The sequence below is a fragment of the Dromiciops gliroides genome, chromosome 2, assembly GCF_019393635.1.
Source record: "Dromiciops gliroides isolate mDroGli1 chromosome 2, mDroGli1.pri, whole genome shotgun sequence".
NCBI lineage: Eukaryota > Metazoa > Chordata > Mammalia > Microbiotheria > Microbiotheriidae > Dromiciops > Dromiciops gliroides.
Genome location: NC_057862.1, coordinates 681,160,804 through 681,188,224, shown reverse-complemented (window position 1 = coordinate 681,188,224; position 27,421 = coordinate 681,160,804). Strand labels below are relative to the sequence as shown.

At 39.5% G+C, this 27,421-nt stretch overlaps 1 protein-coding gene across 1 annotated transcript in view; it reads right to left on the bottom strand.

The window, feature by feature from the left end:
• Positions 1-15,332: 15,332 nt before the first annotated feature.
• The window catches only part of ADAM7 (ADAM metallopeptidase domain 7), a 77,628-nt gene continuing 65,539 nt past the window's right edge, over positions 15,333-27,421 (bottom strand). Inside the window, exons 22-23 of the mRNA XM_043981293.1 lie at positions 24,918-25,030; positions 15,333-15,404 (exon numbers count right to left, since the gene is read on the bottom strand). Coding sequence (XP_043837228.1) covers positions 15,333-15,404; positions 24,918-25,030 — 185 coding nt within the window. The remainder of the gene's footprint in view (positions 15,405-24,917; positions 25,031-27,421) is intronic.

The window sequence follows — 27,421 nt, the reverse complement described above, 5'->3', positions numbered from 1 at the left end:
AAAATGGTGCTAAAGCTTCTAATTTATATGTAACAAATATATTAGAAACACCAACTAATTTTTCCCTAAACTTGGGCCAGAAATAAGGTGACCACATAGAGTTTTACTCACCACACTACTACTATTACTACTACTACTACTACCACCACCACCACCACCACCACCACCACCACCACCACCACCACCTCCACCACCACCACCACTACTCAAAGAGACAATGGTCAATTTGAAGGGATAGTGCTTCCATATTGAAATGCCACTTATGGGCCATACTGTAAAGGAAATTTTTATCAATGGGCAGATTGAACTGGAGGGTTCCTGAGCTCTCTGTCAGCCCTGAGTTGAGTGTGTGATTCTACAAATATCAAACAGAACTCTGTACCCAGGTAATCTTAACTATAAGAAACCTTAAAGTGGTGATTTTGCAATTCCACAATGAAATATGAACTCATGAAATCACAATTTTAGAGCTCACTGATTTCAATTTCTACCTTTTAAACAAGCAGAAGCCAAGGGCAAAAGAGAGGAAAAATATCCCCAGTATTCATTGCTCCACTCAGGGAATCAGGACATGTGGACTTGTGTCCTCAATGGGCTGTGTGTGCTACCAATATTTCTTTGACTTTGCAATTTAAGTGACAAGCAGGCAGGAGGCTGATTGCAGGTCAGTGTGAGTTTGATCAAGTATTGAGATAATGATATGGGACAAGAACATTTATTTCATGTAAAGGAAGATAGGAAGAGGTGTTAGACCACTCAGGGCTCTGTGACTAAGTGCTCTGAGTGAGCGATTTCTCCAGCTCTTCAACAGGGCTAACCTAGGAGGGTGAACAGATCCTTTGCTGATTTTCCATCTGGGATTTGAACTGCAGTCACTGAATTTGTGCTACCTTTTCATAAATTTCACAGCCTTTCTTGGCAATTACATTCCATAGTCTGTCATGCTAGGTACTTCATTAGGAATTAACTACCTGGGATAATTTCAGACAGGACATAGCCACCTCAAATCACAATTAATGAAGGGGGAAAAAAAAACATTTGGCTTTAGTGCGAGATGCCCAGAGAGAAATCATAATTTATTTTATGTTTCATTAGCTGGGGGGGGCATATTGATACTCAATAATGGGGAGAATACTTGGGAAACTTGGGGCTAATCTGCTCTTTGACCTTTGCCATATCACTTAACTTCTCTGGGCTATCATTTCCTGATTTACAACTGGGAAAATTAGAAGTTTCACTGGGCAATTGACAGAGAGCTGGTCAGGACCTTAGAAATTTTCTGGTTTAGTCTTCTCATTGTACATACAAAGAAACTGAAACACAGAGGTGGAATGATGTGCCCAAGGTCATACGGGTAGTAAGTAATAAAATTGCAGTTACAACCCCCGTCCTATAATTTAATACCTGCTTTGCTTCCCACTGCACATCTGTTGTTACCTATTTCTTCATGATAATTATCTGTAGTCTTCCTCATTCCCTTATATTATAAAACCTTAAAGAGCAAGACTTATGGTGTTTTAGTCTTTGTATTTCTTTGTAACAAACACTGGCTCTTTCCTATGAGAGTGCTATGCCAATAGCCCTAGATTTGGAGTAAGAAGCATCAAATCTTGTCTTTTACATGCTCTCCCAACTAAAGTCCCACCTACAGGAAGCTTTCCTCAGTCTTTCTTAGTTTCTGATGCCTTCTATCTAGTGTTTCCTATTTATCCTTAATATAGCTTCCTTTGTACATATTTGATTAAATGGTATATCCTCTATTGGATTATAAACTCCTTGAGGGCAGAGATTGTCTTTTGTTTGTTTTTGTATCCCTAGTACTTATTGCAGTACCTAGCACAATTAGGCACTTAATAAGTGTTAACTGAAATGAATTAAATTGTATGACATTGGGGAAGTCAAATTAGTCTTCAAACCTTAGTTTCCTCATCTGTCAAATGTTAAGATCAAACTCTGGGGCAGCTAAATGGCACAGTGGATAAAGCACTGGCCCTGGATTCAGGAGGACCTGAGATCAAATCTGGCCTCAGTCACTTGGCACTTACTAGCTGTGTGACCCTGGGTAGGTCACTTAATCTCAATTACCTCACCAAAAAAAAATCAAACTCTAAATTACATGATAAAAATAATATATCAACTATATGTTATATTAACAATATTATAAGTATATATTAGTCATATTGTATAAATTATATATCTCTATATAGAATACACACTATATGAATATACCTTCCATTATATATGATTAAATATTTGAAAAATAACTTCTATTGACAAATATGAGTATTCAAATATATGTTTGATAATAATATATAATAGCATCTGCCTCCCAGCGTTGTTGTCAGGAGACAACATGTGTAAAGTGTTTTACAAACCTCAAAGTACCGTATATGTGCTAGCCATTTTTATCATTATATAAACTAGAAAAAAAATGGAAATAAGAATAACAAAAATTCTAACCCAAACTTCCTTCCTTCCTTTTCCTTCCTCCCTTTCCTCCTTCCTTCCTTTCATCTTTCCTCCATCCCTTTCTGCCTCCCTCCCTCCATTCCTTATTTCCTTCCTTCCTCCCATCCTTATTTTTTTATGATAATAAAATAATTCTTGGAATATTTTTTTCTATACATCATATTTCTTCCCTCCATCCCATCTTTATCAGTAATATTGCTAAGTTATAATAGGAGTAGGAAGACAATGGGGTCAAAAGGTATGTACAAAAAAAAATTCACAACACCACCAGCAGTGTATTACTGTTCTTGTTATAGCATAGCTCTGACAACAAACACATCTAATATCTATTGTATCATATCATATCGTATAGTATCCTATCCTATCCTGCCCTGCCCTGCCCTGTCCTACCCTATCATATTAGTCATATATCAATAATATTAGATAATATGTAATATAATATAGTATAGCATGTATGATATATTGTATTGCATTGTATGATATGATATATTCTCTACTATTACTATAGTTTATAATTTGATGGAATATTTCAATTTCTGTTTCATAGATTAAGATTTTGAACTTGTTTCTATGTGATTGTTGATATTTTGCACTTCTTTTGAGGCCTACCTATTTATAGTTTGAAAATGTTTCTACTAAACAATGATTTTATTCATAAATTGGTCAGTTTTCTAATGATTCCTTCTCAAAGAATTTCTTTTTTTCTTATATAAGACCCATTTTATTTTTATATAATTAATCTATTACATTTTATCTGATATAAATTAAATGTTTAAGGTCCCTCTAAGCTTTTAAATTCTATAATTCTAATACTACTTACTAGTTCCTATGAGTTAGTAAGAAAACCAATCATTTGCCTCTAAAATAATAGATGCATCAGCCACGTAACTGAGTATATGGGATGGAGAAGTTAGAGCTGGAAGGGTTCTTTGAATGCTTAGTCCAAAGTCTTTTAACCTGGGATCCTGGAAGTTACTTATTCTTTAATATTCTGATAGTTATATCTATTATAATTTGTTTCTTTTGTAAGCATCGTAATTTATTTCATGCATTTTCAATGGCTTTTTATTTTCTGAAGAGGGTTGCATAGGCATTACCCCAGGGGTCCTGCCACACACACACACACACACACACACACACACACACACACACACACACACACACACACACACACACACACACAGTGCAGAGCCTTGATGTAGTCCAATTCACTAATTTCATAGAGGAGGAAATGAGGGCTGAGAGATGAAGTGATTTACCCAAGGCCACGAAGTGATTAAGTGTGAGAAATGGGATTACAGAGACCATGTCCTTTAACTTTAAATCCATCATTATTTTCACCATCTCTTTAATGTCTTACTAAAATAGCTATAAATGCAGGAAGGGTTTCCTTATGATACTTTGTGTGTGTGTGTGTGTGTGTGTGTGTGTTAATAACATTCAATTAGGGATTGACTTAATTGTGAAAAAGAATACAAGAATAAGGAATGATAAGGAAGCCAGATGAAATACAGCATCTAATAAAAAAGCTACTAAATGAAATGAGGTGTCGTGTTGTGCTTGAAGGCAGAAACGGGCCATAAATCTCATTCATTTAATAAAAAATGTAGTGATTTTCATGTATTAAACAAAACCAAAGTTAGGTGCTTTAACTATTTAAATATTTGTGACATGGACTGTCATCACAGACTCTTAGAAGTTGTTTTTAAATGAATGATTATTTTAAAGGGGGTTTCCCTTTATCTTCACACATATATACATGTGGGTATATGCATACATAGATGTATACATACATGCATACACATGAATTTATACATATACAATTACTATACATGCATCTACACACAAACACACATGCACACGTGTATACATGTATTGTGTTTATATATATATATATATATACATGCAGACACACATATATTGTGTATATGTGTGTAACTATATGTATGTGTATAGACTCACAGGATCTTAGACGTGGAAGGGACAATACAGGTTTTCTACCACAGTAGAGAAGGAAGAACTGTGACTGCAATCACGGAAATCAAGTTCAAATGCTATCTCTAATGCATATTCTCTACATGGCATTGGGCATATTGCATAACCTCTGAGTTACAGCTGCCTCTTTTCTACCAAGAAGAAGTTGTACAGAATAACCTCTGTGAGTCCTTTTGGCTCCAGACTTGACCTCCTACCTGAAGCACAGATCCCACCCAAAGTATCTCAAACAAATGGACATCTAGCTTCGTTAGAATGCCAATTTGGTACTTCCCAAGGCAGCTGGCAATATTTGTACATTTCAGGATGCCCCTTCTCATGTTAAGCTCAAATATATCTTCTTTTAAGGTGTGCCATATATGCAAAATAAGTTGAATTTCTCTTCTACATCTCAATTTTCCAACCCTGTCTCTCTTTGTCCTTCACTCTGAACAGGCTTCTCTGCTACAGGCTAAAAATGTTTACTTCCCCCCAAAATCATCATTGAATATCATGTTTCTTGTTGTTTAGTAGTTTCCAACTCTTTGTGAACCAATTTGGGGATTTCTTTGCAAAAATACTGTAGTGATTTGCCATTTCCTTCATCTTACAGATGAAGACACAGAGGCAAACAGAGAAGTGACTTGCCCAGGGTCACACATTTAGTAAGTGTCTGACATCAGATTTGAACTCATATCTTCCTGACTCAAGGTCCAGTGCTCTCTATCCTCTCTGCCACCTAGTTGAATAAAATTTTACCTCATTTTGTTTTTGGTGAGCTAATTGGGGTTAAGTGACTTGCCTAGGGTCACACAGCTAGTATGTGTTAAGTGTCTGAGGCTGGATTTGAACTCAGGTCCTCCTGACTCCAAGATCGGTGCTCTATCCACTGCACCACCTAGCTGTCCCCCTCTTTTTATTTTTAACCATCCTGTTAGGATCTTCAGCTTTCTGAGAACACTTATTGTACCTGTCTTCACCCTCATATGACACAGCTTCACAGAAGACCGTCTCTTCCACTTGGAAGAATATAATGGGCTTTGCCAATGCCCAAAGGGCCCAGCTAAGATTGATTTAGACTGATTGGATTGGCTGAGATTGACTGGCTTCACTGATTAACTGACTTAGAGTTAATTAAATTGAAGCCACAACTGCCTGACTTTGTAAAGGGTGTGTTCTCAGAGGCTGTGGACTCTGACCTCAATATGGGACCAACGTCAAGTCCAGTGAACCAATGGATGTGGGTGATGCTAGACAATTAGCTTGAAGCAGTGTGGAAAGACTGCCTCTCCTTGGGATATGGAAGAAGGATCCTGGGGCAATTGTTGGCTAGAACAGACTCTCTCCTATAGGGTAGATAGGTTTCTTAACTTTCTGAACTGCACATGTTGTCTCTTTACTATTCTTTAATAAATGCTTATCACCAAAGAAAAAAAAAACTGGTGATAAAGATTCTAATTTATAACTTATCCCTAGCTAGCTTTCCCTACACTTGGGAAAGTAATAAGGTGGCCACACATTAGAATTTTTTTGTGAGGCAATTGGGGTTAAGTGACTTGCCCAGGGTCACATAGCTAGTAAGTGTTAAGTGTCTGAGGTCAGATTTGAATTCAGGTCCTCCTGACTCCAGGACCAGTGCTCTATCCACTGTGCCACCTAGCTGCCCCACACATTAGATTTTAAACATCACACACTCATGGTGATTTTCCCATCCCATTAAATTTTGTGGTTTCAAATGTCTAGGCAAAAAAGAAAGAAAGAAAGAAAGAAAGAAAGAAAGAAAGAAAGAAAGAAAGAAAGAAAGAAAGAAAGAAAGAAAGAAAGAAAGAAAGAAAGAAAGAAAGAAAGAAAGAAAGAAAGAAAGAAAGAAAGAAAGGAAGGAAGAAAGGAAGGAAGAAAGGAAGGAAGAAAGGAAGGAAGAAAGAAAGAAAGAAAGAAAGAAAGAAAGAAAGAAAGAAAGAAAGAAAGAAAGAAAGAAAGAAAGAACAAACAGAAAAGAAAAAAAAAGAAATCCTTGTTTAAGTTCTAAATTGTAGTCTAAGTGGGGCTATTAATTTTTTTTTCTGGATTGTGACAATCAGAAGTTAGCTCTAGAGCATGATGTCTCATTTAGAAATTTACCTAAATCAGTCTTGATCCTTTATGTTTATATTGTACAGTAAATCATATTTCTGTGGCTTCTTAGTTAATTTAACAGAACAAAGACACAAGGGGAAATGATTGATCACGTCTTTGTGAATGCATTACCCCACCATAACCTGGAGTCTGCTTCCAAACCTGCAGGTCATGAAAATTGAAGATAAGGAGATCTGCGCTAGTGTCCAGGGGCCAGGTTTTATACCTTGAATGAAATAATAATATCAGGGTGAAATTGGGAGGTGGGACAAGAGGATAGATTGGGATACTGTCAGGAGGTTGATCAAATGTAGGTATTATATATCATATCTGTGGTAACTGGAGGAGCCCCAAGGTATATGAGAGGAGAAACTGAATCAGTGAGATATTGAAAGCAGCCTTCTCCAGCCTTTTCAATTAATCAACCATAGACCAAGTATTTATTAACTTCTTACTCTGTGAGGACACTGAGATACCCTCTGGACAAAGAAAGGCAAAAATAGTCCCTGACCTCAAGGGGTTTACATTAGAGTGTGCATAGAAAATATGAATAATTATGTATACACAATACATATACACATATTAATATGTATATGCATATGTATGTATATATACATATATACATGTGTGTGTGTGTGTGTATACACACACACACACAAGTCACACACAGAATTCATACCAGATAATTTTAGGAGGGAAAGCACAGCAACTGAACAGATTATGACAGGTCTCCTGAAACAGATGATGCTAGAGGAAAGGCTAAGATGTAAACATGCAGAGGAAGGACATGCCAGGTACACAGGTTGGCCAATGCAAAGGCACTGTAGTAGAACATGAAGCATTGCATCAACAATATAGGTTGGATAGGTTCTCCTAAGATTCCTTTATTTGTCACCTCATCTGCAATCATCTCATTGAAATGCACCCCCAGAGGTAGTTAGGTGGTGCAGTGGATAAAACACCAGCTCTGAATTCAGGAGGACTTAAATTCAAATCTGACCTCTGACACTTGGCAGTTACTGGCTGTGTGACCCTGAGCAAGTCATGTAACTCTCATTGCCCCACCAAATAAAGGAAAAGAAAAAAGATACTGCATAAGAGATCAGAAAAAGCTTTGTAGCAAGGCCAGGTCTAATTGTTAGGAACAGCTCTCCCATTCACTGATCTGCAGGCACATTGGTCCAAGCTTTAGCTTCTTGTCCACCGTCAGCTCCAGGTAGCAAGGTGCACCCCTCCCAGTAGTTCTCAGGTGGAAGTGTTCCATGACAAAAAGGCAAGAAATTTCTTTCCCCCTTAGCATTGTCCAGAAGGAAAAGGCTGGCAGGTCCTTCCTCTCCAGGGCAAAGAAAAGAATGGAACACATAATAACAGCAAACTGGGTCACCTGCATATACAATATCCTCCCTCATCCCTTATCTTCTCATATAGTTCCTTCCTCACCAAAAACAGTACTGGTCCTACCTGGGCTTCCATTCTAATGAGATGACCAGCACAGAGGGCTGCAGTAACCTTTAGCGGGACCAGGGAATCCACCCACATTATCCTTGAGAAAGATGTGGATTCTAACAAATGAAAATGAGGATGACCTCAGTGAAGAAGTGGTGGGAGTGGGGGTGAGGACAGCCTCTGCAGAGGCACAGAAATGAAATGGCCTGCATTGAGTACAGGGAATCCACTACTAAGTCAGTTTGGCTGGAACATTGAGTACATAAAGTGGATTTTTTAAAAATGAGGCAAGAAAAGATAGTTTGGGGGCCTTCTAAATTGATGGTTTGACATGAAGAATGATGATTGTTTTTTCCAGTTAGAAGTAATTGGAGTTTTGAAAGATTTTGGCTTGGAAATCAGATTGAGTTCATTAATATCCCTGTTTTCTGGTACAAGAGCACTTTTTACCCTATAACCCTCATGTCTTTTTCTCAGTAGAATTGCCAACTCGAAAATCGCTTTGGGAAAGTTAGTATGGCATAGAGGAAAGAGCCCAGGCCTGGGAGAACCCAGGAGAAGACCTTAATTATCATCTAGTCTCTAGATTTTGCAATAGTTTACTTCATAGATCCATGAAATCTGAGTTGGAAGGAAATCCAAAGATAATCTAGAGTGATGTTCAATTTATAGCACAAAGGGTTGCTTTTTCAAGACTTTGTAACTGACTATTTAGGCTCCATTTGAATATTTGTATCTATTTGTTGTTTCCACAGCTGTTCAGAAATGACCCTCATCAATCAATCCTTGGATCTGATAATTGAAAGGGATCTTAAGAGTGATCTAATTCAATGGCTACCAGAAACATGGATTTGACCAAGCCACTTTTTTATCAAAATTTCCCAGTGGCTCCCTATTGCCTATTGAACAAAGCACCAAGTCCCAGAATCAAAGTCCCTCCATAATGTAGCAGCACACTTCACCTCAATCTCCAGCCCCCCCCCCCCACACACACACATCACTCCCATCCATATACTTCATCCTCCAGGCAAACCAGATCACTCTCTGTACTCTGAAAACATACTTCATAGTCACACCCCTGTTGGTTTCTTCATCTATAATTTGAGATTTGGGCAGTTAGGTGGCACAATGAGCAGAGCATGGACCCTGGAATCATAAAGACCTGAGTTCAAATGCAACCTCAGACACTTACTGGCTGTGTCACCCTGGGCAAATCACTTAACCCTTTTTGGCTCAGTTTCCTCATCTATGAAATGACCAAGAGAAGGAAATGACAAACCACTGCTGTAACTTTGTGGGAAAAACCCAAATGGGGTCACAAAGAGTCAAACATGACTGAAATAACTAAACAACCAAATAAGACTGGATGAAATGGTCTCTAGGTTTCTTTTGAGCTCTATGGGTGGTGTTTGAATTTTCTAACAATTGGAATTAAGCAATTTGAGCTTTCCCTTTTAGTATGTGGAATTAGGTAAGTGTTTTATAATTATAATTTTATACATATATATATATATACATATATATATATATATGGAGAGAGAGAGAGAGAGAGAGAGATCAACGTATCATTGGATAGATGTATAAATATCGAGGTCAAAGGCAATGACTTCCCTTGAACTGATAGTTTCCAGGTCAAACGTGAATCGAATGTGACAGCTAGAAGGGGTCTTAGAAAGCAGAACAGCAGAATGTAACTAGAAGCAGATCTGAGAAAGGCCTTAGAGCTTAGAACATAGAATGTCCAAGTTGGAAGGGATGCTGGGAGAGAGAGCATTTAGACCTCTCCCCTTATATCATGATGACTATAATGATGATTATTTTTGATTCTTGAGCAATCCAAGCTTTGACAATGAAAATGAAACTGACTGAAGAGAAATGTGAATCTTCATTGAATTTCAGAGTTCAGTTTCACAATCCTCAGCCCCCAGAATTTTATAACCTCACATACAAGTGTATGGTGATGAAACAAAATGGAATTGATTGAAACAGGCAGAGTTGCTAAAGCTTTTCACTAATGCTGCAGCCTGTTTGACATTGAATTAATTAATACCTTTGATGTGGCTTGAATTTTTCCCCTAACTTTGAATTTTGAAATTGATCAGCTTTCTAGGCCAGTCTCCAAGAGCCTTACCAATCAGTCTTCCATTTAACAAATATTTATTGGATGCCCTTCATGTGCTAAGTGTTCTGCTAAGTAATTTGGAAATAGTCCAATATTCCAATCATTGGAGATGTCTGTTCCAATGATACAGATTATAGTCAGCCCATCCTTACCCATCCTATGGAATTCTTGTGAATGTCTTTCCAAAGTCCATTAAAAGAGTTCTAATCAACATACTCCTGATATTGAGAGGATGCCAGATTAGCACAAAGGTTAAAATTCCTCGTTCATGTGATCTGACCAACTCATCTTATTTTTCCCAAATCATAGATTTCTGTGTTGACTTCATTTATTGTAGTTCTTTGTAGCTCATTATTTGTTAACTGTCAAAGCAAGCTTGTGCCCAGACTGATGCTGGGGGATAATCGTAGTAATTCACATATCCATAGTAGATTTTTTTCAAAAAGCACTTTTCTTGACATAGCTTTGTCACTGTATGTTGATTCCTAATTCACTGATGAAGAAACTGAAAGTCTAAGAAGGGCAGTGATTTGGATTAGGTTGGCAAGTTCTCAATAGTGGTACTGGATTGCCGCTCTTTCCTCTTCAGCACAATCCATCTCCAATGTCAGGGGTGTGACCACCATCATTGGTGAGGGAGACAAGAAATATAATATGCTGTTCCATGCAAAGAGTTTTGCAAACTTTAAAGTTCTACAGGGCCGGGGAGGGGGGGGGCGGGAATAGTGAACAATACCAAAGGTTATAGGAAACCCTCTATCTGTTTAAGATTTGTTGTTTAATCAATTGAACAATAAACGTGCATTTATTAAAGTTCTTACCTTGGGCTAGAATTCAGGATACAAGAAAAGAAAGGAAAGTAGGAAAGAAAGAAACCAAGGAAGGAAGAGAGGGATGGAAGGAGGAAGGGACAGAGGAAGGAAGGGACAGAGGAAGGAAGGAAGGAAGGAAGGAAGGAAGGAAGGAAGGAAGGAAGGAAGGAAGGAAGGAAGGAAGGAAGGAAGGAAGGAAGGAAGGAAGGAAGGAAGGGAGGGAGGGAGGGAGGGAGGGAGGGAGGGAGGGAGGGAGGGAGGGAGGGAGGGAGGGAGGGAGGGAGAGAAGGAATAAAGCAAGTAAGCAAAAAAAAGATGAGAAAAGGGAAATTAAGAAAAAGAAGGGAAAGAAAGAGAGGAGAATAAAAGAAAACAACCTCTACCCTTAAGAAATGTATATCTTAGTCCAGGGATACAATAGGAACAGATGCAAAATATGAGACAAGATAATTGGAGAGGAGCATAAGTCTAATAACTGGAATGGGGTGAGATCAGGGAAGGTATCTTGCAGAAGGTTCTACTTGAGCTGAACTTTGATGGCAACTAAGGATTTCAAAAGGCAGAGGTCAGGTAGCACATCTTTCCACGCCCAGAGGACAGCTGGTGCAAAGGCGTAGAGATGAGAGATAAGAGTGTTGTATATAAGAATTCAACTATAGTGTGCATAAAGGAAAGTAAGGCAAAATGTTTACTGGATCACCTTGTGTTTTCTCCCTTACTGAGAACTCCATGTACAAACAACATCTAACTCATAAAAATTCAACCAGTCAGCATTTATTTGGCACCTACTATGCATGAGGCATTTTTCTAGACAGTAGGGATACAAAGACTGCACTGAAAGTGTCTTTGATCTCAGAGAGTTTCCTATTTATCACAGAATTTAACCCATACATGTGGGGAATATGCAAAGTAGCTATGAGGTGAAAACAAGAATGTGCTAGAGCCAGCTTGAGTGAGCTCATAAGATCTGATTGCTAAATTATCAGCATGAAGATTGACACTCAGAAATGGGCAAATGCTGCAAATCAGAGACTGATAGATTGTTTTATTGATTGTCTAAACTTAAATAGTGATGGAGGGGGGAGCTAGGTGGCACAGTGGAAAAAGCACCGGCCTTGGATTCAGAAGGACCTGAGTTCAAATCTGGCCTCCAAAACTTGATACTTACTCGCTGTGTGACCCTGGGCAAGTCACTTAACACTCATTGCCCCCATAAAAAGAAACAAAACCAAAAAAAGTGATGGAGGAAATTTTAATAAGGTAGATTAAACTTTAAAATGTGTCATGATACTTTAAAAAACATAGAGATCCAGTTGTTAAACATTTCCCAGCAGTCTCTTACATGGAGTCACTAGCACCATAGAGAGATCGGGAAAGGTTTCATATAGAAGGTCACACTGGAACTGAGTCTTTAAGGACACTAGAAATCCTGAGAGATGGAGCTGAACAGGGAATGCATGCCAGACATGGGAAAGAGCCCATACAAGGGCCCAGAGAAACAAAGTAAGTAAGAAACAAAGTAAGTAGTAGCAAGAACAGTAAGATGATGGGTTTAACTGGGTAATGGAAATCCTGAAGAGAAGCAATATGTAATTTTTGGAAAAGCATGACTTTTAGTTATTTAGAGCTGGAAGGGAGTTCCTTTACTTCATTTTACAGATGAGGAAACTGAGATTCAGTTCATTTAAGGGACTTGCTCAGAACCATACAGCTAGTAAGTTCCAAAGGTGGGATTTGATCCAAGTCTTCTTGACTCTAACTTCAGAGCTTCCCTAATAGGGTGGTACAAGTATCCTATCATGGTGGCTTGGGAAAATATTATAAATGGCTTTAAGATCCAAACAGGGAAACATATTTGGAGATAATAGGGAGTCACTATAGTTTATTGAGCAAGGGAGTGACATAGGCAGACCTATGCTTTGGGCAAATTGCTTTGGCATTTATGTGAGGAGGGATTGAAGTGAAGAGAGAAATGAAACAGAGAAACCAAGAGGGATGAGGCCATTATAATAGTACAGCAAGGGTCAGTGAGGGTGGTGACCTGAAAGTAAAGGAAGAAAGTAAAACATTGTGAAACTATCATCAATTTAGAGCTGGAAGGACGGTTAGGGGCCATCTCATGGCAGATAGAAAAAGGGAGACACAGAGAAATGAAGTGACTAGCCCCAAATCACACAGCAAATGAGTGACAGAGCAAAGATAATAATAATGAAGCAAAAGGAGAAAGAGGATGATAAAGGAGAAGAAAAAAGAGTAGGAGGAGAAGCAGCAGCATGAGAGGAGGAGGAGGAGGAGGAAGAAGAAGAAGAAGAAGAAGAAGAAGAAGAAGAAGAAGAAGAAGAAGAAGGAGAAGGAGGAGGAGGAGGAGGAGGAGGAGGAGGAGGAGGAAGAATTTACATAGGGCTTTGAGGTTTGAAAAAATCTTTACACGTAAATTCATTTTATGTTCAGGATAATCCTGAGAGATAAGTGATATTATAATCTTTTATATAGATAAAGAAATTGAGGTATGGAAAGGTAATACAACTTGTTGTGTCTCACACTGCTAGTAAGGTCTGAGGCAGTATTAGAACTCAAGATTTTCCTGATTCCAAATCTAGCTCTCTATCTTGAGCCACTTGTTGAAGCCAGACACCAGGATGCCAGCACAAATACTCAGATTCCCAATGGGTGCTCATTCCACAACCTCCCCTAATTTCGAACAGGAAGAGTCTTGAGACAGATCATACATCTGCCCTCTCTTCATCCCTTCCAGCTGTTCAGCCAATAGAGCTCCCCTCCCCTGGGGCTTAAGATTTTTAGAAAAGCTGAAGCTTCCAAAGAAAAGGAAAGGAAGAAGCCAAGAGAGGCAGTGGTAGGTTAAGTAGAGTCTTCTTGGAAGAGACTCCCAGGCAGGTCTCTAAGTGAAACTCACTTCCTCCTCAACCTAAAATCACCCATCCTCATCCCTTCCTGCCTTGGTCTTGCTTTCTTCTCCTTCATTTGTTATAGAGCTGGAAATTTACCAATTAGGGATTCATTGAGGTTAACAATTACCTCCTGGGAGAGTTAGGGGACTTCTATAATTAACTTCATAGAATATAAACTGGGGAAACCACCTTAGAGATCATTTTACAAAAACAGGAAAGAACCTAGATCTCAAAGAATGATTCTTCCATTTTCAAATAATAGACCTGAGTGATTGAAGAGCCAAGGTTGGAAACCAGATGTCCAAACCCCAAGCCATGATGATAGAGTGCCCAGATCAAGGCAGATGCCTGACCATATGGGCGTCACCTATCAGGTCTCCATCTCAAACCAATCCAACAAACATTTTTAAGGGTGTGCTCTGTGCACAGTGGATAGAACAATGGCCCTGAAGTGGGAGGACCTGGGTTCAAATCTCACCTCAGACACCAGCTGTGTGACCTTGGGCAAGCCACTTAACCCCAATTGCCTTAAACATCTGGGGCCATCTCCAGTTATCCTGATGTAGATCTTACCACTAGACCCAGATGGCTTTGGAGGAGAGAGGTTGGTGACCCTGCACAGCCCTCCCTTACTTAAATCCAATTCAATGCAAGTCATGACATCACTCCAATGACATGGTTTTCTTCTAGAATGAAGGACAGACAGCATCACAGTTTTGTCACAATGTAGAATTATATATATATATATATATGTGTACGTATATAATATTTATACATAAACACATTTCTTAATTGTATATATGAATAATGATTCTTTTATATATAATTCATATATTTATCTGTAAATATATTTCTTATATATATGAATAGATCAATAATTATTTCAAAACAAGTGGTTTCTTTTATAACCCAAATATTTTATTTTATTCATTAAATTTCTTTTCATGGAAAGATCCATATATTTCAACAATCTTCGAAAGGGCCCTGGAAAAAAAAAAAAAGGATAAGTACCCACTGATGGAGTTTTGCTCTGTTTTAATGTGCTGTGACAAATCCCCAAAGAATCCCATCACCATGATTCTACTATCTTAGATTGAAAGCTGGAAGTGCAGTGTCATAAGGGTCTTTAGTCTACCCTATTCATTTACTAGATTAAAAGAATGAAGTCTAAGAAGGTTCAATGATATAACCAAGGTCACATAGCTGGTAATATCTGAGGTGGGATTCAAACCCCTATGTCTCTAATTCCAAGTGCATTGCCCTATTCACCAGGCTGCATTGTCTCTCTGCTGCATATCTTTTTTCCCCGAGGGCAATGAGGGTTAAGTAACTTGCCCAGGGTCACACAACTAGTAAGTGTCAAGTGTCTGAGGTCGAATTTGAACCCAGGTCCTCCTCAATTCAGGCCCAGTGCTTTATACACTGCGCCACCTAGCTGCCCCTCTGCTGCAATTTCTAAAGAAGCAATGCAGATTTTTGAAGTTTTCAGATGCGGCTCAGATCCATTTTCACCTGTCCCCTCTCTGGATTCTCCGAGTCCCTGTGCTGCTTTCTCAGCTGAAAAGATAAAGGGGAGCCCAGAGTTTGCTTGCGCTCACTCAGGCACCAGGCCATGATTCATTTCCACAGGCGGAATGTTGAATCACGCAATGTCCGGCTCTTGATGCTTTTAGCTCCAGCAGGTGCTAAATCACCAGACCAGCATTAACAAAAGCGCTCCAGATTGATTTATTTCTCATCCAACGGCGTTGGTGTGGTCTCATTCTCCACTCATGCAATTTTCTCACTGCGGTACTTAGAAGATTATTTATCTCACCATCCCCTCTGAGCTTCCCAGCTCTCCCGAATCCTGTTGCCAGCCCTAATATCATATACTTTTAAAATGTCATTCTCCAAGGCGACTGCAAGACCTCAGCAAAAGAGATCAGATTAATTTTTGGCACCTTCCCAAGCAGAAGGTGAGGGGAAGGAAGTGGCCTTGCCAATGTCATTTAGTGCTCTGTAATTGAGACAAAAACTCAGGGTCCATGAATGCCGGCTTGTCATTCCGGTAGAGAACTGAGGCTGCCTCTCTCCTTAATTGGAACTTTTATATCAGTGAGCTGATGTTGGTAATGAGAAGCTAAGGAATCCTTTAGGGACAGACTGCGAAGGAGTGTCAGAAAACTTTTTTTTTTCTTCCACAGAGAATCATAAGATTTCTCTCTATGACCCACTGTGGATGTAATGGTGTTGTTTTAGATTTCTAAATGTCTTCCTCATCTTTGCTCTCATCATTTTAGTTTAAAAAAATGGAGGAAGCACTATCAAAGACAGAGCAAAATATGCTGACCAGTTGTTCACTACCACCATCATCATCACTTAGAGTAGCAAAGGATAGAAATTGAGTAGATGGTCATTGATTTAGGAATAGAATGAGACACATAAATGGCACATAAATTACTGGAATATTAATGTGTGAAAAGAAACAGTGGTTCTGAAGAATTCAGAGAGGCATGGGAGGGACTTGGTTAAACAGATGTTGAATGCCAAATTCAGACATGGAGAGACAATCTGCACAGTGACCAGAAAAACACTCCCACTGAACAGCAAGTACAAGTGGCTTAATACAGACTAGACAGATCCTTCCTCCTCATTGCAAGGCCACATGACCTCTTGTCAGAGTGGATTCTTGTTCAAGGGTGAACAGGACTAGATGGCCAATAACAGCTCTGAAATTGGTCCAGATGTTGGTAATTCCCCCAACCACGCAAAATTATTTTGTATCTAGTTTTTGTATGAGATTTTGCTTTTCACTGTCTCTTTCCACATTTCTCTTCCCATTATGTTAGCTTCTTGCAAGCAGGGACTATCTCCTCTTTCACCTCCTCCTCCTCCTCTTTCTCCCCTCCTTTTCCCACTTCCTCCTCCTCCTCTTCCTCCTCCTCCACATTCCTGGTATCTACATCCATTCCTGGAGGCCCATAGTAAGTGTTTGTGGGATGAATGGATGAGATACTGTGGTTCTATTTGCTCTTCGTAACAATGGGGTTTGATAAAATGGGATTAGAATTCTCTTCAAGCTTCGGAATCTGGATCCTGTGATCCCAAAACATCTGAGACTCCCTGTAGCTTTAAATTTCATGATCCCATGTAGCATGGTACTTGGAAGTGAGATACAGACCGTGTCAATGCACATCCCTCATCTTTGGGCATCTCCTACATGTGGCATTTCCCATCTGCAGAATTGATATTTATACAAGAAAGTCCTTAACATATGCTTGAGCAAAATGCAGTGATTTAGATTCATTTATCAAGGCTCATCTTGTTCCTTTTAGAAAATCAATTGTCAAAGGGGGGCAATTCCTCTGGTCATTTCAATTAACCCTTTGCTCTCTGGGCTTCCCAGGATCTTGCTTCACCTAAGAGGCATGTGAGAGCTTAAGTACACATCTCCCCTCCCACCCTCTTTTACATCAATCAATATCCATTACAAGTTTCTGTCATCTAGACCACTTTCCTGGGGAGAGTTGTTCATTATCTCCTGGCTGTGACAGCTTCCATTTCTCCTGTAGAAAACTGCTCTTGGGTTTCCTAAGAGCTGAGAGTAAGATGAGTGACTCCTGGTACCTCAGGCACCAGGATACTTCCTATAAAAGCCCAGGAACCTAATCGATGCCCCCTCACCACTAGGTGAGGAGTGGCTGATTGTTATCGACAGAGGACCTCCAAGTCATTGGAGTGACAAGTGCCTCTTTCCTCTCATCACATCTAGTATCCATGATGCTGCTCTTGGGACAAAGGAAACGGCTTTGGATTTCTGATGGTCACTCTGTGGGGGAAAGCATCTGTTACTTAGTTGGTCTGGAAAAAATAAAATAAAATGTGTGTCAGCCAAAGGTGTTTGAAAACCCTGTGGCATTGAGGAAAGTGAGAGGAGGACACCTGAGGTGGAAAAGAGTAATGTTCGATGTAAAGTCAGCTGGATCTAGTCTTTGACACTTATGTACTAGCTGTGTGACCTTGAACAAATAACTCAGGGCATCTAGTTCTCAGTTTCTTGCATTGTATAAAGAAGACATATGGCTTTGATGACTTTTAATGTCACTTCTGTGACCCTGTCATCTTCAAGAGCTAAAAACAAATGAGATTTCTTGACATTATTTCCCCCTGCCCCCACCTTCCAGTTTAGGGAGGCTACACCACAGCTTAAAGGATGTCAGCCCTCTCAGCTCTGCTCTGTTCTGCCCTGATGTTATCGATCAGCAAGCTGGTGCCTGTTTGTCTGGGGAGTGGAGGCATGAGATGTCTGGAGTGGGGAAGGAGGGGAAATGCTGTCTGGGAAGGAGGACATTAGGCTGCTGGGTCTGCTGACCCTGTGTATGTATGGGGAAGGGGGAGGTTAGTGTAGTCATGGCAACTACAGCCAAAGCTTGCTGGGAGTCCTGAGGGCACAAGGACGATGAATTGTCATCTAATGAAGCCCATTGGAAACCACAGGCAAGAAGCACCTATAGAAAAGGAAAATCAGGCCCCAGCCTGGTGGCAGGTCATTGGAGAGCTCATGGTTGATTTGGTTAGCTGGCCTGCCATCTAGTGGCCTTTGGACTTACTACAATGAGACTTATAGATACAGTCCCCACTTACCCATCTAATAGCAATCTTTGTCATGGAATTTCACCCGTCCTTCAACCTTTGAAAATTAAGATTTTTTTTCCTCACATAATTGAGTGTCAGGCTAGATAGAGAGTTTTGTTTTGTTTTCAGTAAAGAATCTTTTTCATTATTTTGTTATTATTCAGTTGACTGAAGTCATATCTGACTCTTAGTGACTCCATTTTGGGTTTTCTTGGCAAAAATACTGGAGTGCCTTGCTATTTCCTTCTCCAGCTCATTTTATGGATGAAGAAACTGAAGCTAACAGGATTAAGTGATTTGCCCAGGGTCAAAAATCCAGTATGTGAGGCTTCATTTGAATTCAGATCCTCCTGACTCCAGGCCTGGTAATCTATCCACTGTACCACCTAGCTCCCCCTTTTTCATTATAGGAATAGACATCTTGAGATGGGAGGGAACTAATAAGCCATGAATTCCAATGTTCTTATTTGACAGTTGGGAAAACTGAAGCCCAGAGATGTTTAGTGACTTACTCAAGGTCATATTGCTAGTATGTGAGTTGGCATCCAAGTCCAAGAAATAGGAGCCTAGGAGGGAGCTCAGAGTTCATTATGATGTTCTTAATCTTTCTGTATCATGCATACCTTCGGCAATCTGTCAAAGCCTATGAATGCTTTTGCAGAACAATGTCTGTAAAGTAATGAAATAGTAATACACAGAATTACAAAGAATTCACAACGCGGGCTTTGGCGAACCACTTCTCTCTGGAGCTGAGTTGTTAATAAGAGGTCTTGGTGGTCTCAATGATGTTTCCGCTGTTGGACATTCTAGCTCTATGACCTTGGGAAGGGCACCTATCCCTGTTTGTTTCAGTTTCCTCATCTATAAAATGACCTGGATAAGAAAATAACAAACCACTCTCATGTATTTGCCAAGAAAATCTCAAATAGGGGGCAGCTAGGTGGCACGGGGGATCAGAGTCGGGAGGACCTAAGTTCAAATCTGGCATCAGACACTTAATCCTAGCTGTGTGACCCTGGGCAAGTCACTTAACCCTCATTGCCCCACAGAAAAACAAAACAAAACAAAAACAAACAAACAAAAAAGAAAATCTCAAATGGCCTCATGAAGTCAGACATGACTGAAAATGACTGAATAGCAACAAGGACAAGATATATACAGGGTAATTGGAAGGCAAACATTAGTATCTGGGGGCCAGCATTAAAGGCCTCCTGGAGGAGGTTGGGTTTAAGCTGAGTCTTGAAGGAAGGCTAGGAAACTGAGAGGCAGAGGGAGGGAGGGAGCCCATTCCAGGCCTGGGGGACAATCAATGAGAATACAAAGAGATGGAATGAGATGTGGGAGGAAGAGAAAATAGTCAAGGACATCAAAGCAATGGCCAGGTTGTGGCAACTGGGACTTTGCACAAAGGGGAAGATTATATGTCTATGTGTGGGTTTTTCCTTATTAAATATAAGATCCTCAAGGACAGTGCATTTCATTTTTATCATTGTATCCCCAAAACCTATCAACATGATTGGACATAATCAATGATCAATAAATGTTTACTGCATTGCTGGATTGAAGTGCATAAATTGAAAACTTTGCACCTGGGCACAGAAAATACAAATAAATCTGATGAGTTTCCATCTTCTAAGGAAGAAGAGTAAGGAAAGGCCTAGTGTGTAGATGGAGCTTGGGTGGTGTGAGGGCATGGGGACCAGCTAGTGACAGGAAGTGAGTGTAGGGTCACAGTGGGCATGCATTCCAGTTGGGGAGGGAGTTTCTTGGGCCAAAATCCAGGCTCTCAGTACCTGACTTCCAGACTGGTCAAATGTGAGGATTAAATGAAATATTTATAAAATGCTTTGCAAATCTTCAAGTATTATATCACTGTTACCTATTATGTTTTGATGGCTTTGGGGTGGGAAAAGGGTTAGGATGGAAATTCCCCACCCGCCTTCAGGCCTCTCTACCAAAGCACCTACATCTGACTTGCAAGTGTTCCCACTCTATGCCCAGTTCCTGAGTACTTGGGCTTTTGGGATGCCAAATGTGAAGAAACAAATGAAGTGAGCAAGCAGTTGTCAAGAATATTTGGTCAAACCAATCAGTCTACCTGAAAATTATTTTGTAGAGCTAGAAAAAATAATAACGAAATTCATCTTGAAAAACAAAAAGTCAAGAATATCAAGGGAAATAATGGAAAAAATGCACAGGAAGGTGGGTTAGCTGTACCAAATCTGAAGCTCTACTATAAAGTGGCAGTAATCAAAACTATCTGGTACTGGCTAAAAAATAGAGTGGAGGACTAATGGAATAGGCTAGGCACAGGAGACACAGTAGTAAATGACATTAGTAATGTACTGTGTGTGAATGACACCACTTACTGGAGACTTACTGTAGAAGAGTTCCGCCCATGAAGTGAAGGTCTTTGAGGGCAAGTGCAGGAGTCTTTTCTTTGGCATCAGGAAGTGATGTTTGCTTGTGGGAGGAAGAAGGGGAGAATCTGGCGCTTTGACTGGGGCTCTTTCCTGAGGACGCTGGTGGAGAAGGGAGCGAGAAATGTGCTCTCCCTTTAGTAGATAGGTGGATATAGGCCTTTCTCTCTCTCTTTACCAAATTCTTATTCTCCTTAATAAATGCTTAAAAGTCTAACTCTTGCTAAAGCTTGTAATTTATTGGTGACCATTCATTAGATATTTTAGACAGACTAGCTAGAATTTTAGCCCTTAACAACTGTTTGATAAAGCCAAAAACTCCAGCTTCTGGGATAGGAATTCAGTATTTGACAAAAACTGCTGGGAAAATGGGAAGATAATATGGCAGAAATTAGGCATAGACCAACATGCGACACCTTATAATAAAATAAGGTCAAAATAGGTAAATGATTTAGACATAAGAGTTGATACTATCGGTAAATTAGGAAATGAAGGAATAGTTTACCTTTCAGATCTTTAGAAAGGAGAACAGTTTATGACCAAACAATTCAAAATGGATGATTTTGATTACATTAAATTAAAAAGTTTTTGTACAAACAGAAGAAATGCATCCAAAATTAGAAGGGATGGAGAAAGCTGGGACACAATTTTTATAGCCAGTACTTCTGATAAAGTCCTCATTTCTAAAATATATATTGAACTAAATCAAATTTATAAGAATACAAGTCATTCCCCAATTGAGAAATGGTCAAAGGATATGATCAGGCAGTTTTCTGATGAAAAAATCAAAGCTATCTATTCCCATATGAAAAAAATGCTCTAAGTCACTATTGATTAGAGAAATGCAAATTAAAACACCTCTGGGGTACCACCTCACAATGATCAAATTTGGCTAATACGTTAAAAGAAGAAAATAACAAATGTTGGAGAAGCTGTGGAAAAATTGGAACACTTATGCATTGTTGGTGGAGCTGTGAACTGATCCAACCATTCTGGAGAGCAATTTGGAATTATGCCCAAAGGGCTATAAAGCTGTGCATACCCTTTGACCCAGCAATACCACTTTTGAGTCTTTTTCCTGAAGATATTATGGAAAAGGGAAAAGGACCCACACGTACATAAATATTTTTGGCTGCTTTTTTTGTGGTGGCAAGGAATTGGAAGTTGAGAGGATGCCCATCGACTGGAGAATGGCTGGACAAGTTGTGGTATATGAATGTAATGGAATACTATTGTGCTGTAAGAAATGATGAGCAGGAGGAGTTCAGAGAAACCTGGAGGGACTTCCATGGATTGATGATGAGTGAGATGAGCAGAACCAGGAGAACATTGTGCACAGAATCATCAACATTGTGTGTTGATCAACTCTGATAGACTAGATTCTTCTCACCAATCCAATGGTACAAGAAAGTTCCAAAGGACTCTCCAAATCCAGAAAAAAAAAAGAACTATGGAATATGGATGCTGATTGGACCATTCTATTTCTTTTGATTTTAGTGCTGTTGTTTTTCTTTTTTGAGGTTTTTTCTTTTTGCTCTGATTCTTCTTGTATAATATGACTAGTGAATAAATATGCTTAGTATTATATATATATATATTTATGTGTATGTGTATGTATATGTATATATCAGATTACCTGCTGTCTAGGGGAAGGGGGAGGGAGGGGAGGGAGGGAGAAAAACTTGAAATTGGACATCTTATCTAAACAAATATTGAAAAATAAAATTAATAAAATAAAATTAATAAAAAAGAATATTTGGTCAAACCAGGAAGCTGGTAAACAGCTGGCTTCCTAGGGTAGGAAAAGTAAGTGTCAGGGGTCAGGGTTGGCCACTGCTATAGGAGCAGCCTTATGATAAGGCATGGGACAGACACCCAGAGGAGTCAGTGTCCTGAGGCTCAAAAGAACAGAGATCCACATTCAGAAAATATTTCAGATGCTATAGAGTCCATTTTATAGTTGAGAATACTGATGCCCTGAGAGGTTATGGGACTGGTAATAAATATCAGAGATGGGAGTGAACTCTAACTGCAGAACCAGTTCTTCTTCTTTTTTTAATTTTCCCCCTCACTACCCCTCTGTGTCTCTGCCCTATTGTGGGTATTCACCAGGCCAACTCTAAATCAATGGTGCCTTCCATACCCATTGTCATGGTCACAGCTTGTGGTAAAGGGTCCTAGTTAAAGCTCCAGTGATGGTAATGAACATCTCTCTAGGATTTGTGTCTGCAATATCTTCCTGCTCAAGGTCCAGGACCCTATGATTCTCACTAACTTAGTTCATTTGAACAGGACTGACAACCTCCCTCTAGTGAATGAAGTGCTGGACTTAGAATCAGGAAGATCTTGTTTCAAAACACGCCTGGCTGGGTGACCTAGGCCTAGTCAATTATTCTCTCTAGGCACCCGTTCATTCCCCAGTAAAATGAGGGAGGATTGGCCACCTATCATTAAATTTATGATCCTTTGACTTTGAGGCCTGAGAACAGAACATATTTGTTTTACCTAATCCCAGTGACTGGTAGAGGGCAGTTCATGGGGGCTCATTTTCTAGACGCTTGGAGAAAGGCCCTGGAATATGGACTTATGTAAACAAGCCTCTGGGATATGGCCTTATCATTGCTTTTTCCACTGTCTACTACAAGGTGCTGTGAGGAAAGAGTGAGGCTGGTGACCGTACACAGCCTTGCCTCACTTAAACCCAATTCACCACATGTCATGACATCAGCCCGGTGTCATGGCCCTTTTTGAGAATGAAGGACAAACAACTACAAGGAGCTATCCCATGATGATTGTCTTTCCTGTGAGGAGCTCCAGGAGGCTGACAGGTATGAGGATCTCTCCCATCTTGAGGGACAAAATCAGAGCTAATATAGCTGGTACTTAGAACTGGAAACACTTGACTTCCCATGGATGGCCTGGTTAGGATGTACTGTTCCCCCACTCCGCATCAGCCCCACCACCATTGCATTTTTTCATCCAGGCAGTTGAATCAACAGTAAACACAATGTGGCCAAGGGAACAGCACCCCCTGGACATTATCTAAGACTCAGAATTGCAGGGAAAGGCTGGATTTGAAATCTGAAGACGTGTGTACAAATGGTACCTCTGAAATTTCCTAGTGAGGGACCTTATGGAAAGAAGGTAAATTTCTTAAGTCACAACTTCTTCAGCTAAAAAATATAGGGCTTAGATAGACTCTGACATCCCTTTCATCTCCAATTTTAATGATTCCTTTGGCCACAGCATCTGTCACTTACACTCTTTTTCATCAAAGATGGGCTTTTGGAATAACGTGTTTGTACCCACTTTTTGAGCTCTCCTCTTTCCATCAACCTGGTGGGATTCATGATGGGTAGAATGGAGTAAATGGAGTTAAGGACACCTGGGTCATGCCATATTGGTACTGGAGTAGGGAAGACTCATTTTCCTAAGTTCAAATCCAGGCTCAGATATTTACTAGCTGTGTGACCCTGGGCAAGTCATTTAACCCTGCTTGTCTCAGTTTCCTCATCTCTAAAATGAGCTAGAGAAGGAAATGACAAAGCTCTCCAAGATCTTTGCCATGAAAACCCCAAAGGGGGTTATAAAGAGTCAGACATGACTGAAAATGACTGAACTATAATGGAGTTATCAAGGGTTTGAGGAGAAAAATTATCTTTTTTAAAAATTGTTTTGTCTTGTTTTTTATTCTGAGTTTTTTTTTGAAGCTTTGTGTTTCAAATTTTATTCCTCCTTCCCTCCCCCCTCCCTGAGGTGGCAAGCAATCAGATATACTTTCTATATGTGCAATTCTGTAAAACATTGCCATATTAGTCATTTTGTTTTGTTTGAGATATGCTGAATAGACCAGTGTAATAAGAGGAAGAATTTTAGGTCAGAAAACATAGGCTAAGGTGAAGTTGTGGAGGACTGGGCTGAGGTTCAGAGATCATAGGGTCAAGGTCAGGTAGTCCCATCTGCTTATTGAAAAGATGAGACAATTGAGGCTTAAGGTCACATAGACAGTCAATGACAGAGGTAAAAATCATACCTGGGAGTTCTGACCCCACATCCATTCATTTTCCTTGTGTGTTGGCTCTTGGGTTTTATTCTGTAGGCACTGAAGGCTTTGTGTCTTGCAATCCCTAAAGCCTAGGACATTTCCTGGGACACAGTAGGCCTTTAATACATGCATGTTGAGTTGAATTGCCTTGATCAAGCAAAATTGAATTATTACCCAATGTGTGGTTTTTTTCTAATATTTCCTTCACATACTGTCACTACTGTAGATTATTTCATTTGCCTCCTTACTGCTCTCCTCGTTTCCAATTTATTTTCCCTCCCTGAACTCACTGCCAGATTAATCTTTCTAAAACTTTGTTTCATTGCTATCACTCATGCTCAGGAATCTTCAGTGGATTCCCCAATGCCCCCCCATATTCTAAAGATAGAAGTAAATTAAGATCTAGCTTTGAAAAGCTGATCATACAATGCATAGAACTCTGGAATTAGTGTCATGCCTTACTAACTGTATGACCTTGGGCAAGTCACTTCATCTGTTTGCCTCAGTTTCCTCAATGGTAAAAGGGGGGGTAATAATAACACTTCCCTTCCAGGGGTGTTGTGATCAAATGAGATAATATTCATCCAAAGCATAGTGCCTGGCACATAATAGGTGCTATGTAAATGTTCATTCCCACCCCCCCACCCCTGCTCTTTTAGAATCATTGGGTGGTGGATTGGAATAAGTCTGGGCTCTGGAGCCAGAGGATGTTGGTTTGGAGTCTGCTCTGATGTTGACTGCCTTTGTGACTTTGGGCAAATCATTTATTATTCCTGGGCCTTGGTTGCCTCTTCTACAAAGGAGTGAGTTGGACTCTATGACTTCCAGGTCCATTTTAGGTCTAGGTCATTGATTTTTTATAGATGTGTGTTGTTGATTTTATTTTCAGTCATGCCTGACTCTTTGTGGCTTCATGTGAGGTTTTCTTGACAAAGGTACTGGAGTGGTTTATCATTTCCTTCTCCAGCTCATTTGATATATGAAGAAACTGAGACAAACAGGATTTTATTTATATATACATACACACACATGTACACATGCACACATACATGTATGTGCATATATACGCAAATATATGCATATATACATGCATGTACGTATGTATATAGAGATGTGTGTACATATATGTATATGTATGAATATGTGTATATGAGTATGTGTGTATAAATATATATGCACATATATACATATTAGGGAAATGGGTAGTGGTCAAGGGACACAAGCAAATATTCTTCAAAGAGAAATGATAAACTATTAAAAACCACATATGAAAGAGTGCTACAAATGACTTGATCATAGAAATGCAAATCAAAACTGTCCTGAAGTTTCTTCTCACACTCTGCAAATTGACAAAAATGGAAAAAATAATGGAAAGTGTCAATACAGGAGGGGTTATGAAAAGGTGAGCAAACAAATACATTATTTGTAAAATTGCCCCATTAATTCCAGTAAGAAATTAGGAATTATGACAAAAAATGCCTCAGAAATGTCACTGCTATATATCTACCCCCAGAGACAGCAAAGATAGAAAGGTATTAGAAAAATACCTATAGCAGTACTTTTTGTCTGGTAGCAAATAGCTAGCAGCAAAGTGCATGACCATTGACGGGGAATAGCTGAACAAAGTGTGTCACATCAAAGTAGTGGAATATTACTGGAACATTAGAGGCAATGAAGTACACAGAGAAGCATGAAAAGATATATAAATTGATACAGTGAGAAAGGCTAAATCAGGAAAATATGCACAATGAAAATTAATACTAATTAAAACCAAACTTTTCCCCAAAATAGAAAGAAGAAACACCTGCAATCCATGACTGGAGAAGTCAGAAAATAATCTATGTGGAACAATACATTTTGTCAAATTGAAATGAAGCATTGGCTAGTTCATGAACCTGCTTCCTTTTGTCCCTCTCTTTTTCATTCACAAGCATGGTTTTCTTGTAGATGGATGAGAGATGTAAATACTAATACAATTTTTTCAAGTAGGGCAAATGAGTTCCAAGCAAGATTATACTGTGTATGTGATAGGTTGGGAGGAAATGAAAAAGCTATAGTCTTAGAACATTGCCATTGTAAATGCTTACAGTGCCAATGTTTACAAATCTCCAAAGTCTTTGTCAATAAATATCAAGGGTCATCTTTGAAAAATTCTTATTGAAGTCACTTTTTCTCCTCCAGCTTTTAAGGTGAAAGGCCTATGTTGGGTAAAGAAAACTGCTCATAGAAATGCAGAAAAAAATGGAGGAAGGTCAGGGACATATGATGTATGAGGACTGGTTGAAGGAACTTGCTATATCTTGGCTAAGGGAAAGAAACCTTAGTGGTGGGAAGTTATTGAGTTAAAACATCTCAAAGTCAAAAAAGACTTTGAATGCCATAAAGTCCAAAAATCTCCTCTCAAACTTTCCCAAACATTGGCCATACAGTTTTTGCTTAAATACCTCTAGCAAAGGGGCACCTCCTGCCTTCCAAGGTGGTCAATTGCATAT